This window comes from Petaurus breviceps, unplaced genomic scaffold (genome assembly GCF_028583685.1).
Source record: "Petaurus breviceps papuanus isolate PSGF00001 unplaced genomic scaffold, PetGlider_PUasm1.0 90865, whole genome shotgun sequence".
NCBI lineage: Eukaryota > Metazoa > Chordata > Mammalia > Diprotodontia > Petauridae > Petaurus > Petaurus breviceps.
Window position 1 is genome coordinate 2,523,835 of NW_027187367.1, and position 18,093 is coordinate 2,541,927.

General features: G+C 35.9%; 1 protein-coding gene across 1 annotated transcript; it reads right to left on the reverse strand.

Moving 5' to 3' along the window:
- Nucleotides 1-11,372: 11,372 nt before the first annotated feature.
- On the reverse strand, nt 11,373-12,308 carry LOC138150281 (olfactory receptor 2G3-like). The gene has a single exon (XM_069073694.1). The coding sequence runs from the start codon at nt 12,306-12,308 to the stop codon at nt 11,373-11,375; it is 936 nt and encodes a 311-aa protein (XP_068929795.1).
- Nucleotides 12,309-18,093: the final 5,785 nt, after the last annotated feature.

Below are 18,093 nucleotides of genomic sequence, written 5' to 3' on the forward strand. Positions count from 1 at the left end.
TCATTGTTAGAGTAATTAGAAGGAGTATATGTATACAGAGGGCACAGGTGTGAGTTGAATATGAAGAGATGATATCTAAATAAATAAAATTAAAGGGTGAGAGAGGGATGTACTAGAAGAAAGATAAAGGGAGAGGTGGAATGGGAAAAATTATTTCAATAAAAGAGGCCAGATAAAGCTTTTAGAGGGAAACAGAAGAGGGGGAAGATTAAGGGGAGTGAGTAAACATTACTCTCATTGGAATTTACTCAAAAAGAGAATAACACATACACTCAATTGGGTATAGGAATCTATCTTACCCTACAGGAAATTAAGAGAGGAAAGGGATAAAAGAAGAGGGAGGGGTGATAGAAGGGAGGGCAGATTGGGGGGGCGGGTAGTCAAAAGCAAAATTCTTTTGAGGTGGGACAGGGTGAAAGGACAGAGGGAATAGAATAAATAGGGAGAAGGGAAGTAGTATGGAGTGAACTAAGGTTAGCAATAGTAACTATGAAAAAAAATTTGAAGCAATTTTCTCTGATAAAAGTCTCATTTATCAAACATAAAGAGAACTGAGTCAAATTTATAAAAATAAGAGCCATTGCCCAATATATAAATGATCAGCTTTCAGGTGAAGTAATCAAGTAATCAAGACTATCTATAGTCTTATGATATTCACTATTAATTGAAGAAATGCAAATTAAATCAATTCTGAGGTGCTATCTCATATCTATTATATTAGCTAACAGGACAGTAAAGGCAAATGACAAATGGAGGGTATTTGGGGAAAATGATATATTAATACACTGTTGCTGGAGTTATGAACTGATTCCACCTTTCTGTAGAGCAATTTGGAACTATGCCCAAAGGGCTATAAAAACCAAACATACCCTTTGACTTAGCAATTCCCCTATTAAGTCTACATCTGAAAACAGATTTTAAAAAAAGGGAAAAAAGACAAATATGCATAAAAATATTTGTTGCACCTCATTCCTGGAGGTAAATAATTAGAAGTTGAGGGTGATTCCATCAGTTGGGGAATGGCTGAACAAGCTGTGGTATGTGATCATGATGGAATACTGCTGTACTACACAAAATGAAGAGCAAGATGCTCTCAGAAAAACCTGGGAAGACTTGCTTTGGCTAATGCAAAGTGAAATGTATTGTGTAGAAAGTAACAGCTTTATTGTATGATGAACAGCTGTGAATTACTTAGCTATTCTTAATAATGCAATTATTCGAACAAATCTGAAAGACTTATGATGAAAAATACTATCAATCCCCAGAAAAAGAACTGATGATGTCTGAATATAGATTGAAGCATATATTTTTCTAACTTTATTTTCCTTCAGTATTTTTTGTCTACTTGACTATTGCTTTCACAACATGACTATTATGAATATGTTTTGCATGACTACACATGTATGACCTATATCAAACTGCTCACCTTCTCAATGAGGGGAGGGGGAATGGAAGAAGGGAGAAAATGTGGAGCTCAAAGTTTTTTCAAATTAAATTATATTTTATTTTTAGTTTACATCATTCATTTCCTCAAAATTTTGAGTTACAAATTTTCTCCCCATTTTCTCCTACTCACCACCCCAAAACAGCGATCCCACTGAATATCCCCTCCCCCAATCTGATCTCTCCCATACCTTTCCCCATCTCCCTCCGACTCTCTAGTGAGGCACAGTGGATGTCTATGCACCAATGCCTGTATATATTATTTCCCACTTATATGTAAAATAATAACTATATATATATATAATATATATATATATTAAACATTTTATTTTAAAACTTTGAATTCCATCTTCTTTCCCTTCTTCCCTTGTCACCCACCCATACAGGGAAGACAAGCAATTCAATATAGGTTGTACATGTGTAATTACCCAAAACATTTCCATAGTGGATATATTGTGAAAAAACTGATTATCTTTCCCTCCATCCTATCCCATCCCCAACTCATTCTATTCTCTATTTTGATCCTATCCCTTTTCAAAAATGTGTGCTTCCAACTTCCATCCCTCCCTGCCTACCTTCCCTCCCATCTTTCCCACTCTCTTCCCCTTCCCCCCTACTCTCCTTTAGGGTGAGATACCCTATATAGTGTGTATGTCATTCATATGTCATTACTTCCCTTAGCAAAATTCAATGAGAATAATGCTGACCCATTCCCTTTTGCCTTCTTGTTCTTCACCTCCATTGTAACAGTTTTCACTTGCCTCTTCTATATGAGATAATTTACCCCCATTCAGTCTATCCCCATCTCCTCTCATTATATTCCTCTCTCACTTCTTAATTTCACCTTTTAAGTATCATCCCTTCCTATTCAACTGGTCCTGTGCCCTCTCTCTATGTAAACCTGTACACATATATACACATACTCACATATGTACTCATACACCCATATATCCTCCTATATAGACATATATGCATGTATACATATACATATATATATATATATATATATATATATACATTTTTATTCCCTTCAACTATTCATTTACTGAGAAAAGTTTCATAAGTTACAATTATAATTTTTCCATGTAGGAATGCAAATAGTTCAACTTTGATAAGCTCCTCATGAATTCTTTTCCCTGTTTACCTTCTGATGCTTCTCTTACTTCTTGTATCTGAATGTCAAATTTTTCTATTCAACTTTGGTTTTTTCAGCAAAAATGCTTGGAAGTCCTCTATTCTATGGAATGACCATATTTTCCCCTGAAACATATACTCAGTTTTGCTGGGTAGGTGATTCTTGGTTTTAATCCCCCAGCTTCTTTGATCTCTGGAATAACATATTCCAAGCTCTTCCATCCCTCAGAATAGAAGCTGCCAGATCCTGTGTTATCCTGACTGTGTTTCCACAATATTCAAATTGTTTCTTCCTGGCTGCTTATAATATTTTCTCCTTGATCTGGGAATTCCAGAACCTGGCTATAATATTCCTAGGAGGTTTCTTTTTGGGATCTTTTTCAGGAGGTGATAGGTGGATTCTTTCAACTTTTATTTTGCTCTCTGGTTCTAAAACATTGGGGCAATTTTCCTTGAGAATTTCTTGAAGGATGATTTCTAGATTCTTTTCTAGGTTCTAGATCATGGCTTTCATGTAGTCCAATAATTTTTAAATTATCTCTCCTAGATCTATTTTCCAGGTCAGTGGTTTTTCCAATGAGATATTTCACGTTGCCTTCTATTTTTTTTTCATTTCTTTGGATCTGTTTAATAGTATCGTGATTTCTCATAAACTCATTAGCTTCCATTTGCCCTATATAATTCTGAAGGAATGATTCTCTTCACTGAGCTTTCAAGATTCTTTTTCCATATGGCAAATTTGGCTTTTTAAGGCATTCTTCTCCTCATTGGCTTTCTGAGCCTCTTTTGCCATTTCAGTTAGTAGGTTTTTTAACATGTTATTTTTTTCAGTCAGGTTGTTGACTCTCATTTCATAATTTTCTTGCATCATTCTAATTTTTCTTCCCATTTTTTCCTCCACTTCTCTTATTTGTTTTTCAAAATCCTTCTTAAGCTCCTCTTTGGCCTGTAACCAACTCATATTTTTCTTGGAAGCTTTTGGTGCAGTAGTTCTGACTTCTCTGTCTTCATCCTGTTCCATGCTTTGATCCTTTTTGTCCCCACTAAAGTTGGATTGCTGCACTTGCTTTGCTTGCTTCGTTTGCTCGTGTTGCCACTCAATTCCTTGACTTTTGAGCTTTTTGCCACAGTAGAACTCTGCTACCAGAGAGGCAGCTTTGTCCCAAATTACTGGGGTTTTCTCAGCTCCCTGAGGTATCAGTTGGCTGCCCTCCCCGAAGATTCCCCAGGCTCTGACAAACTAGTCACCCACCCCGCGACCTCCACCCTAAACAATGATCCAGATCCAAGCAGGTTAAAGCAAGAGTGATTACCCCTTAGACTGGTCACTTGGTCCCCCTACAATCTGCAGGCCAGGACTCTGAAGCAGCCACACAGCAGTGGCTGTGTCTCTGCTGCTTCTCTCCCAGGGGAGCAAAGGCTGTACCACACCCCCAAACTCCCAGTTCCCAAAGTTCACACTGCACTGACTGCTCACTTCGTCCTTAGCATCTATGTGTTGATAATTCTGGAAACTGCCACAGTTGCTGGTAATCTGAAGTCCCTCCAGCTGGCAGCTGTTTGTGGCCACCCTGAGGCTAAAACCTCCAGCTGGGTTTGCCTCCCAGAGCACTATGCCAGCTGCTTCCTGCCGGCCTGCCAGGCTGTCTTCAGTGGGAGCTTAGGTTCTCTCTGTAATTTTGTGGGTTCTGTAGCTCCAAAGTTTATTTAGAGTCATTTTTTACATGAATTGGAGAAGGCAGAAGCAGGAAGCACATGGAAGTCCTGTTTCTACTCCACCATCTTGTCTCCACCCCTAGCTCAGTTTCAAATTTGAAAGTTAAAAATTGTTTTTACATGTAACTGGGAAGATGTTTTTTAAAAAAATAAGTAAATAAATACTTTTTAAAAATTACTTTGATGCTCTGAGAGGGATAGATTTTCCCAGATAACCTTGGCCTCCCACACATAACATGAAATTTTGCCTAAAATAAGAAAAATTTGCCTCTAAGATAGCTTCCCCAATGTAGATTCTTTTCCACAATTCTCACCTTCCAGCCAACATAGGGCAGACCATCCAATATAGGGCAGGCCCAGGACAAAGCTGCCTTTGAGACTTTATTGGCCCCTGTGGCTTTGACTCAGCTTGCTGTCATCTAGAGGCATAAAAAGCCTCAGTCACATGGAGTCTGGGCCTCTCTGACCTGAGGGGTTACTGAGACCATGTGAGTTGCTATACCCTGATGACCTACTGACCAAATATATTATTTGGTGTATGGGGGGTGGGGGGGTTCATCTAGAGAAAATATGTGGCACTATATCTTGGTTGTATTTTTTTTCTATTTCAGCACAAAGGAAACCTTCTTCTGTAAGTCATGAAAATGTTATTTCATACCAACATTGATCCTAAACTAAGATGGTGTTGGTATTAAAGCTAAGACTCTAACACATAACTATTATAATTAGATAGATAAGTAGACAGATAGATGATAGATCTTAAGTTTTCAAAATGCATTAAAATTCTCCTCTACTTTCAACACAATTATCATAAAACTTAATTGTTAATTTGTTACTTCTTCCATTCCTTGAAATGTTTCAATTTGGACTTTTGAAAAGAATATTCCTTAGGTATTTCAGATAGCTAAAGTTCTTTATTGAATGAATTAGTGAAAAAAATAAGTGCTTACTATGTGCAATGCATTATGCTAAACCCTAAGGATAGAAATGGAAAATATTTGAGCTCGTATTTCTTGGAATTTTTCAATTTTTTTCTCACAGTATATTGAAAGTGTATGACATGTATGTACAGCAGTTTTCCATTTCCTAATTAATTAATAGTCATCTTGTTTCCATTTTTTGCTACAAAAAAGCAATTTGATGAACATTTTTATATCTATAAGAGCTTTCTTTTTGTCCTGACTGCCCACCATCCTAGTAAGTATATCCAATGTTCTCTCCCAATTTGAGGGTTTAACAGAGTGTTCATCAATTTCTTACAGGAGAATAGGATAAACCCCACCACTCTCAAATCTTTAAATGCAGGTCTATTGTTCTAGATGGTCTAATGTTTGTTAGGGGAAATGGATCCTTTGAAATGCCCTCAACTCTTGTATGTAAAGATTTTAATTTATGTGAAGTTATTCTCCATATTTCCTCTTCCCTGATTCAATTTTAATTCCTTCATGTTTAGTGTTTTATCTTATCATTCTGTTGTAGTATTTATGTAGTTTATGTGGAAAGACTGCCATCTTTTTTAGAAGTTTGCGATTTGAAATTGTACTAAAAATGGTATCAAAATGTTCACTGTTTGATATCACGACTCATTAATATGTCCCTAGAGAGATCAAAGACAATGAGAAAAGATCCAAATGCACAAAAATATCTTCAGCCTCATTTCTTGTGGTAATGAAAACTGGAATCAAAGAGGGTGTTCATGAATTGAGGAATGGCTAGCCAAATGAAATACTGATCTACCTCAAGAAGTCATGAAAATTCTAAGTTCAGAGAAACATGAGATCTGCACTGATGCAGACTGAATTGATCCAAATCAAAGGTGCAACTTATACAATTACTATATTAATGCAACTATAATAAGCTACTAGAGGCCAATAACCCAGTATTCCTCTACGCAATCTTTGACAGATCACTCGACAACCTGGGGTAAGACTATGACCAACAACATAATCTTCCAAAGATGTAGGCTCTGTCGTGCAAACATGTAGTTGTGCACACCAGACTGAGAAGGGAGGCTTGGGGGGAAGGGGGAAGAGGAGGAAATAGGAAGGTACAGGTAGAAAAATGGCCTACTGGCCAGAAGCTTCTGACTCAGTAGTTGTGCCACAGTGACTCATAAGTAGCTAGTTATGGAAAAGAAAGGCATCTTAGGGAAGCAGCTGTAAAGCTTGCCCTAGGAAACTTAGAGATGAGGATGAGAGAAATAGAGGGGTAGGAGGTACCTTGAGAAGTAGCCCAAAAAGTGGCAGAATGGTATACCTAGGAAAGCCAAAGCCTCAGCACGAAGGTAGAAACAGGTCAGCAACAATCATGTAAGCTTCATTGGATACTGATGCTATTATTTTTTGGGTGGATCCTGCTTACTCTGGTGGCCCGCATCCCCCAGCTTCTTTTAGTCACCATGATCCAGCATCTGGATGGTAAATCAGAAGGTTAGCTGGTCAATCACAGACTGATCTCAGTCATCACAGGGTTAGGTCAATTGCCAGGGAATTGAGTAGAGGAATACAGTGTGATTCCGCACCCAAAAGCAGGTATGTGTCCCCCAGCATCCTGCTAGGAAAAACACTAAGAAAGCCTGAAAAACTCTGATCGATACAATGAACAATCAAATTCAGAATAATTATGACAAATCATGTTTCCCACCTTTTGGCAGATAAGTTATGAACTAGAAACAGAATGTGACATATAATTTAGAATATGGTACATGTGTGAATATTTTGTATTTCTGCAACAATTGTAGTTCATTCTTCATTCTCTAATAGTATATGGGAACTGGAGGTGTTTTATTGAAATGGAAAATATTCTACTCCCTTTGGGGTGTTCCCCAGCCTCATTTGAACAGTTACTCATTCCCAACTCCTTCCTTCACAGGTGGATCTCTCTTATCACCCTCATTCCCCCCCCCTGAGAATGAGGGGTTTATTTGAACCTGACTTCAAAATGGGACAGTAAGGAGGAGATATGCCTGAGGCTACCAAGGGAATTATTTGGGGGGGGGGAAACAACTCCAACCCATTACTCATCAAGCCTCTTTTCTCCTAAGAGCACCATTAGCACACTCTTTGCCTAGCGAAATCCTTTAATGGTCTGGATTCATTTTTATCTTTGCTCTAAAGTAGTATAATAGTATGCTTTTAATGAAAATCTCACAGATTCACTTGAGTCCTCAACTGGACATACCAATTACTTATAGAAAGAATTTCCTTGTCTATCTCTTTCTTCTTTCTATTTCTGTTTCTGTATTTGCATTTATCTCTCTGCTTCTATGTCCCTTTCTCTCTTTCACTGTCTCACTCTTTAGGTGATCATACTCTCACATGTTTTTGAGCAAATGAAATACATAAAAACCAATAAAGTTTGGGAAGTTAACTACAATTTTATCTTATTAACATATTTTAGAGGTTAGGTGAATAGTAATAAATAAAATATAAAGAAACAGAGATATGCTTTGGATAGATACACACTTTCTTTGGAGGGAAAACAGAGTAGCCAAGAAAAGGAAAAGGAGAACGTCTTGTTTCTCCTCCACAAACACAAACCAGTCTCTCCATCAGCAGCAGGTGGTTTTTCAATGGCATAAATACCACCACCCCTCTAATGGCAGTGGTAGCATCAGGGGTTGCAGCTAGTCCTCCACCTAGGAGCTTTTCCCCTCTCCTTTCTGTCATGCAGCAGCACAAGACTTCCATTCTATTTTTTCAAGCATGTTTCTTCAGTTTCCATTTCCTGAGTTCCCCTGGACTCTCACATGATAAGAGAAAGAAATTGCCTTTCTTTACATGGTCACAGCTTTGGAGTTTCCTCTGATCAGAGGTGAGTGGAACCAGCATCTTCTGTTCATCCACAGATATTATCTTTAAAAACATCCTTAACTTGAATATGCTTATTTATTACAAGGGAGATCTTCTCTTTGGGGAGGAGGGATTGTGGGTAGTTGGGTAGTGGTAGTGATACAAAAACAGAAAGTAAAGAGTATCAATGAGACCTTTAAAATAGAGAATAGAGCAGAATAAAGTTGAGAAAGGACCCAGACAAGCAAAGCAGTTTTGTTACTATTGTGTTAAATTTAATATATACTTTTTAAATTAAACAAACTCTGCAATATTAATTCACAGCACTATATAAAATCTCTCTTTAAAATGTCTCTGTATTAAATGTTGTTGAGTTAATAATATAAATAATTTTTTTAAGTATTAAGACAATATGCAAAAAGTCTTCTTGAAGATTAGTCCGCTAAACCGGTTCCAAGAAATATTCTATTTACATCTTCCAAATCCAAGAAGCTAACCATAGTTAAGTGAGACCTTTGGACAAGGGCAGGATACTTATGACCACTCAAGGCAAAGTTCTTTCTAAAGATAAGTTACAAATTGCTTTGCTATATGTAAGATCTATTTTCTCTTATTCAGTTATTAACAAGTTCTGTAAAATTAAAATCATAATAGCTGACATCAATGTAGTGCTTTAAAATGAACTCTGAAACAGCATGAAAAGTAGATAGAAAATTGACCTTGAAATAAGGGAGACCTGGGTTCAAGTTGCACGAATGAAACTGTATTGACTGAGTAGCCCTAGGCAAGTCATTTAACCTCTCCATGCTCTGATCAAATTTTTAAAACTATGTTATGAGAAAGCTGCCAACCTGTACTAGTAAAGGAAATTTTCTTATCTGTTACTTCCCCATACCAATGAAACTCCAAGTCTATTCCAGTCCCTATCCCTTTAAAATTTATAAAGCCCTTCATATATTTAGACCCAGACTCATAAATACAACTTTAACTAGGACAAAAATAATTGTGGCAGAGAAGCAGGAATGAAAATCATAGTTATTCAGCTATACGACAGAGAATGGAACCCTCCTTTCCCAAAATGAGTTGAGGAAAAGAAGGACTTCAAATGAAGAGTGCCAAACTAATGAATCCCTAGGAGTGGCAAGTGGGAATTTGGGGGAGCCAAGGGCCTCCTGCCCTTCTGTGGAAGAGTCTGAGATAGTGGTAGAGAGGAGCCCTGCCGGCCAGCAGCAGAGCTGAGAAGGAAAAGTCAGGTGAAAAGATAGATAAAAAGATTACTTACCCAAAGGTTGACAATCACAAATGAGACGGGACTCCAGTATGGTGGAAAACTGAGTCAACTTTATTCAGCTAACAGTCCAGCATATATAGTGTAAAACTGCATAGTCATCATAAGCCACTGTCTCTGGGATTACACCATTGTCCTAGTTCCTATTCACCTCATACATGTATTCTATCCTTGTTATCAGGGTATGGGTACTGGGCAGGATGTTCTAAACCTCCCCAAACCTTCCTAGAACAGAATGGAGTTGTCCCAAGGCTTCTAGTTAATACTACATTGCTACATTATGCTAGTTTCCCCTGAGAACACTGCAAGCATCCTTGTTCCCAGGCCAGGAGAGCAAACCACACTTCTCATGGGGATGTGAAGCCCATGCCTGTGAGCCTTCCTGGGTGATGGGGAACTGATCCAGGCCTGTTTAGCAGGGTCTTATGCTGAGAGGGCTTATTCAGCCATCAGGGTCAGAACCCCACTGGCTGTGGTCCTCAACAGGGAATGGTGTGCTATATCATAGCTTAAAACAGCAGAAGATAGCCAAGTGAGGCATGGAAATGGCAATTAGAAAAGGGAGAAATCTTAATCACTGAGGGAAAAACGAAATCTCATCACAAACAATGCTGGCAACATGTGGCAAAATCCTACCTCTCCCATGGTAGTTATAACTGCTTTATTCTATCTACAAACACAAACTAGTTGGGCTACTTTCCTTGACAAGTTGTTAACTCAAAAACAGTGTCTAAATAATTATTCAGATCATGTATATAAACATTTACACACATAAATATATCTTTGTAATTATTTAATGTCTTCCTACATCAAACTATTTTTTCTAGGTAGGGATCACAGTATTTTGAGGGCAAGAATTCTACATTATTTTCTTTCTCTCTTTGCATTCATTTCAGTATTTGTCATATTGCTGTAATGGTAGCTCATAGTCATATATCATTTAAGATGTACAGAACATTTTACTCTCAATGACTCTATGAGATAGATGATGCAAATATACTTGTCTACATTTTTAAAATTAAGAAATTGTGTTGTCCTCAGTTTCATCCACTTACTCAAGGCAATGGAGTAAGTGGAAGAGCTAGGAGACAAACACCAGCCCTTGCACCTTAAATCCAGTGCTTTGTACACTCTACAAGATCATATCTCATGGCAAGTACTTTGTAAATACGTATTGAACTCAAATGAACTTTAATATTTAACACACACACAAATTGGATTTAGACTTCAATAAAGTCAGACTATGACATACTATGAAAACCACATAGAAGTGGGTCAAAAGCAAAGTTAGTTTCCAATTGAATAGTAAACCCCATGATAGTTTTTTTTTTAATTTTGTGTTTCCTCACTAGCTAGGACAAGGCTCTGGGCACATGGCATGCTCAATAAATATTTTTGTATAGAATTTAATCTGAGAAAAGAGTTGAGAAAGACTATATAGAGATATGGCATTGTAGAAATTCAGGAGGGAAAAGGATGAATTAAATTGAATGTACATTTTATGTCAAGTTTACTTAATAAAGAAACAGTTGCATTCAGCAATTTTTTTCAGCATACCCAGGTGAATTATGAAATACAGATATGGTTATGAGGAAAAGGACTGCTGACTATAACAATGACTGTGGATCTCAAAAAACAACAACAACAACAAAAAAACAAAGACAAAAGCAATGCATTGAAAAGTGTAGTGAACACAAGATCCCTATTGAACTCAATTAACTAAACTGACCAGTAATTTCAGAAATGTCATATTTTTTCATGCTTTTCCCAAAAGAACATAGTTTTCACAAAATATGTGATGTTACATGTTCTTGTGATCATTAGTTAGATTAATCTTTCAGAGAGAATTTCCCTGTAAATTTGCACCAGAAAAAGAATACTCTTTCTTCTTTAGAAATGTTAAATGAGATCTTATACAGGAAGAAAGGTAAGTTAACTTTTTATAGTCCACTTCAGCTGTGGGGTTCTATGCATCCTTCATCCATGTGTATATGTCTCCCTTACCTTGTATCTTTTCTTAAAAGCCTTACTAGTGCCTCTTTCATATCTTTGTTCCTCAGAGTATAAATAATGGGGTTAAGAGTAGGAGTCACCACAGTGTACAAAAGTGTGATGAATTTGCCCTGTCTGTGGGCATAGGAGCTGCTGGGTTGGATATAAACAGCTGTGCTTGGCCCATAGAAGAGGGACACTACCAAAAGATGTGACCCACAGGTTTTCAAGGCTTTATACCGAGCTTCTGTTGACCTAATTCTTAACACTTCCTGAGCAATGAGTGCATAGGAGATTAAGATAAGCCCCAGAGGTAAGAGGAGCAAAACCAAGGAAGCCACAAAAAGCTGTATTTCATTGGCATGAATATCTACACATGCCAACTTGATTATAGCAGGCACCTCACACATAAAGTGGTAGAGCCTCCTGTTTCCACACAGAGGCAACTGAAGGGTGATGGTGCTCTGAATCAGTGTGTTGCCCAACCCACTCACCCATGCAAACCCTGCAAGGATTTGGCATAGTCTTGGGTGCATGAAAGAAGCATAGTGGAGTGGTTTACAGACAGCAGCATAGCGATCAAATGCCATGACTGCCAGTAGAACACATTCAGTGGAGCCCAGTGCCAGAGAGACATAGATTTGAATGATACAGCCTATGGGAGTGATGGTCTTGGCTGGTCCTCTCAAGTTCCACAGCAGCTGAGGAACAATACTTGTGGTGAAACAGAGGTCAATGAGGGACAGGTTGGTGAGGAAGTAATACATTGGAGTGTGGAGTTTGGAATCTAGGTGAGAAACCAAGATAATAGCCATGTTGCCTACAAGGGTCAAAAGGTAGGAGATCAAAACAACAATGAAGAGGATCTTCTCTAGTTGAGGCTGGTCTGAAAAACCCACCAGGATGAAGTCACCTCCTTTGCTGTCATTAGTCATCCCCATCATTTTGTTCAAGGGCAGAAGAAAACACAAGATTCTGGATAGAGGTGATCGCAGTATCCACTGACAGTAAAAGCAACTTTGAAAGAGAACTATCAGAAATATAATATTTCAAGAGCCATATAATCATTGACACTGGTTGAGAATTCAGAGAATCTGTGACACTACAAAAGAACTAATAGAAGTAATGAGTGATAAATGACACAGACATTAGTAAGTCAACTCAAAATTACTCACCCTGGGAACTTCCAGAGCATCTTGTTGCTTTCTTCCAGTCTCAGATCTATCCTTCAGAAACCCTTCAAAAGATTAACATGGAAATGAAATAGATAGGACCAGAATAATCTTTGGACCATTCTTTGGTAGAAAAATTAATGATATTTTCTTAATCACAGATCATGTCACTTTTCCTTTTCTTTTTCAACATCACAATAAGCCATTTGGTGAAATGTAAAATATATATAATCCATAATGTTAACTTACATAACAATCCATAGACAATTTTTAAAAATTTCTCAAGATACTTTAGAGCAGAAATTCTTCTTTCATGAGTTGTTAAAGTGCTTAATAAGTTTTTTAACAATCCATGTAAACGTGAGACTTATTCTGAGAATCCTCAGATAATTTAAATGTCAAGAAAAGCATAAAGCATGAATGCATATTTGTACCAGAAGAATTTGTCAATATCGTAGAAGACATTCATCATGAAATCCAAGTTAAAGAAGAATTCCCTAGGAATTATGAGATCTTCCTTTTCACAGATGACATAAAGTTGGTTACATAAAGCCTCGAAATACTACATAGGCTACTGAACAAAATTCAGGACCTTTCAAAAGTGTTTAATCCAACCATCTACACAGAGACTACAGATACCACTACCATATTTTAAAGAAAGAATAGAATCTTGAGAAATTACAATTTAACTATTATCTATATGGAGACTGGAAGTTTTACTTTCATTCTGGAGAAAATCATTATCTGTGATGACTGGGAGAAGACTGTTTAAGAATAGAGAGAAATAAATAAGATAACTCCTTTCCTGAGATTTAAATATCAATAAAAATTGACTCAAATTCACTTTGTTCAACTCTAGTCTTGGGAAGAAAAAATATAAGGAGAATTCATAAAACTTTACTATCCTATGAATGTTGAATTATGGGACTGTGTTTCCAAAAGTGATAAGAAGTTGCAAAGATGATTATAAGTGACTCTGGTTGTAGCCTTCCACTCACACAATATTGCAAATAATTGTTTGTTTTCTTGTTTATTGTCTGTTACATTGCTGACAAATTTTTGTAGTCAGTCATCTTGATATCTAGGAGCTTAGCAAGTTTCACATTAAGAGAAATGAATAAAATATTAAGAGAAAAGAGGTTTATTAAGATTATTAAAATGTAGCTAACTAATAAGTTAATAGATCATAATTTCATAAATTCACAAGGATATATCCCTGGATAGGAAAAGAATTAAGTAACAAGTTCTATAACAGCCTGAAGTTTGGATATTGGATGTGGTCATCAACTAGTCACACAACCCACCTGATTCTCCACCTAGATTATACATGCTATTCACATATACACACACAGTCTGCTCTCTTTATTTCTACTTCCTCTATCTCTTGTATGGTGATGGATAGAAAGTTCGATACAGATATATGACAATATATCAAGGCACACACACGTATATGTTCCTATGTCAGTATATATGAAAGTGTATGAATATATGTATATGCATATGTGTCAAGGCTTAGTTGTATTGGTTGTATATTATATATGTAGTTGAATAGATAATCTATAGTCAAACAGATAACAAAAATTTATTAAGCACTTACTCTGTACCAGTTACTACCATACTGAGTGCTAGAGAGATAAATAAAAGCAAAAAGAAAGACAGTCTCTACTCTCAAGGGACTTATATTCTGATGGAGCAAGGCAATACACAAAAGAGAGCCAAACAATCACAATGGGTTAGCAAAGGTGGAGAAAATGACCCATTCCAGGCCATCGTGTTGAAGTTTGGTGAGTCAGAAACAGAACTAGGAGAAAAATAAAGATTAGTTATCCAGGAATCTCTTCAAAATGGAGACCCTAAGAAAAAAAGAGACCAGCATGGTTAAAAGATGTTTCAGATTGAGACGGTTACAGACGTAGGTGGATATTCCAGGGTGAGGAAATCCCAGGTGATGAGATGGCAGCTAAGGAATGGTGGCAAAATATGTAAAGTCCTACTTCCATGTAGAACTGGGAAGGGAATGAAAGTTGTCAAGTCTTGGTCTCTAAAAATGTGGAGGCCTGTGGAGGAACTCACCAATAGTAAAAGAGCTTTTCTATCACTATATTTGTTGGTATGTATCTTTTTGTATAATTATATTGTTACATCATGTAATATTTTACTTTATTGTATATCATATATCATATCATATTATATATCAAGTAAAATATCATATTATGTTATATTATATTACTTATAGCATGCCACATAATGGCGTGTCATCAATCATGTATCATATTATGTTATATTGTGTCATATCACATCAGGGTATTATATATCTTGAATAAAAAATGTTTTGAGCCCACAAGTAAAGAGAATAGACCACATTTTCATGCAAACTTCAAATCTGCAATGCAAGGAGACTAAGACCTCTCAAGAACTTTAGCCTCTGATATCTGTTTCTGAAGTGAATGGAAATGCAAGAAAAAAATTTGCATAAGAGTCCAATACCTAACTAGAGTGACTAGTCAGTCAATCAATAAGTATTTATTAAATGACAAGAACTGTGCTAAGTGATAGGGATACATAGACAGCTTTCAATGAACTCATACTTTAATGTAAGCTAAACTCCTCGAGAAAGCTACCTATAAGGGAAACAGATGATTAAACAACATAAAAGGGATAATTTTTATTACATTGAAATGAAAAGCAGTTGCATGAACAAAATAAACAAAATGAGGATTAGAAGAGAAGCTGTTGACTGGGACAACACTTTTACATCAAATATCTATGTTAAGTACCTCATATCCATAAAATATACAGATATATGTAGCTTATGTATGTCATGCATTATGTTTATTATATGTTTATATGTGCATGTATGTTTATTAAATATATACATACATAGAGCCAATATAATAATTCTATGAATTATTCATCCAACTCCATGTTTCACTCTTTCCCTCTGTGCATGTGTGTGTGTGTACATATGGCATAACATCTAAATATTTAAAAGAAATGTTTATGGATTAAGAAAAAGAAGTAGAAAGCCAAACTATATTAAGGGCTTCAATGTAACTATTCCAGACCTAGAAACAAAAATAAACTAGAAATGAGTTTAATATCTTAATAGAATTTTATAAATATGACAGATTTCTGGAAATTACTGAATTAAAAATATATTAATATACATTTTTCTCAACTATGAAAGACGCCTTTGCAAAAATGCCACATTTTAGGGCAAAAAAATACAAATGCAGAAAACAAGAACTGTTAAAAAAAAAAACCATTGTTGTCCACAACATAATAAAAAAGTATTTAGTAAATGGGGGAAATATCAAAACCAATTAGAAACCAAATAATTAATTTTTAAAAATTTGTTTGTAAAAAAACAAATAATAGAAAATAGATAATTTCATTAAAGAAAATTATAGCAATGAAACAGTATACTTTCAGGATATAGACAATCCTTAAGGGAAAATGTAAAATCTTTAATCTCTAAGCTGAATGACAAATAAAATAAATGATATTCACAAAAAATATATAAAACATCAAAACAAATAAAGTAAGAAATAAAAAATTAAATAATCACAAAAAAAGGACTTAAGTATTAAGTGAACAGTAAGAGGGGAAAAACAAAAACCTATGGACCTGCAAATTAATTCTACCAGAAGAGTAGTTAATTACAATATCACATAAAATTCTAAGCAATGGGAAATGCAGGTATCCCATAAAATTCCTTTAATGAACCAAATATTGTCTTGGTATCCAAGCTAGGGAGAGATAAAACAGAAATAACTATAGACCAATATTACCAATGAATATCAATGCAAAAAAAGTTGAAATATTAGCAAGAAGACTTCAACAAATAAAAGATTAAACATTATGAACAAGTTAGCTTTACATTGGGAATGAATGACTGCTTCTATATTAGAAATCTTTATAAAGATAATAGACCACACTAGATAGAAAAACAATTTTAAAAATCACCAAAAATATAATTTTTAAAGAGCATCAAAAAACATAAAAATAAAGGAACCTTTCTTTAATACAAATAATATCTATCTAAAATAAAGAATCAAAATCTTAAGTCATATCAAACTACCAGTCTTTTCCTATGAGATTTGTGGTTTAAAAAGAAGTCTGTAATCACCACTATTTCTTAGTACTAGAAATGCTAACCATAAAAAATAAAAAAAATTAAGAAAGGGAAATGAGCATAGGTAAAAGGTGAACAAAAATTATTGCTTTTTGAAAGATAATATGATAGTCTCCTTAAAGAATCCTATAAAATTGGCCAAAAATTGATTGGAACAATAGATTCAATTAAGTAGAAAGAACAACAAAAGTGTAGGATATAAAATTAGCCCACACAAATAAGTACTTTTGTATATTAACAGCAAAATTCAATAGAAAGAGAAAGGAATACATTTTCTACTCAAAGAAACTATGGAAGTATAAAATATTTGGGAGATACTATAAAATGTGTCTACAAAGTTCCTAATACTCTAAAGACTGTAAAAATGGGGGTGGCTAGGTGGATAGAGCACTGGCCCTGGAGTCAGGAGGACCTGAGTTCAAAAGTAACCTCAGACACTTAACATTTGCTAGCCATGTGACCTTGGGCAGGTCACTTAGCCCCAGTTGTTCTGCCTTCCCCTTCCAAAAAGAAAACAAAAAAATAAGGACTGCAAAACACTCTTCAGAGAAATTAAGACATATCTAAATAAGTGATATTTGACTTTGTTGTGCCATGCCAATGTAATAAAATGGCAATACTACACAATATATTTACTTATTAGTCACCATACCAAACTACCAAAGGATTTCTTTATAGATCCAAAAAAGAAAAGAAAATAACAAAATTCATCTGAAGGAACAAATGTCAAAAATATGAAGAGAAATAAGAGAAAAGGTGGAAAAGAAGGTAACCTAGCAATACCAGATTTGAAACTGTACTGCAAAACAGTACTCATATAAATGATTTGGTACTAGTTTTAAAAATTAGGAAGGTTGATCATTGGTATAGATCATGCACAAAACATACAGAAGCAAATATAAACAGTATCACAGCTGTCAATTGAAATAAGGACTCACTTTCTGACAAAAACTTTTTGGGATATTAGAAAATAGTCTGTCAGACATTAGATGGACCCAAGAGAAGCATAAAAAGGTAAAGAGGGAAGAAAAATCATAAGGAGTTCAATAAGTTTAAATTGTTTACATTCCTACATGGGAAAACAATACTCCTAAAATGTTTCTCATTATTAGGGCAGTTAGAATAAGTATACATGGGTGGTGGGGGGGGAGCCAAGATGGCAGAGTAGAAGCAGGACCTCCTTCAGGCTCCAGCTTCCATCTTCCCTAATCGATGTAAAAAGGGGACTCTAAACAAACTTTGGAGCTGCAGAACCCACAAAATGACACAGAGAAGCTAACCTCCCACTGAGGACAGCCTGGCAGGCTGACAGGAAGCAGTCAGCACAACTCTGGGAGCGAAGCCCAGCCCCACACAAAAGCTTTAGCCCCAGGGCAGGCATGACTAGCCACCTGAGGGACTCCAGATCGGCAGCAACTGTGG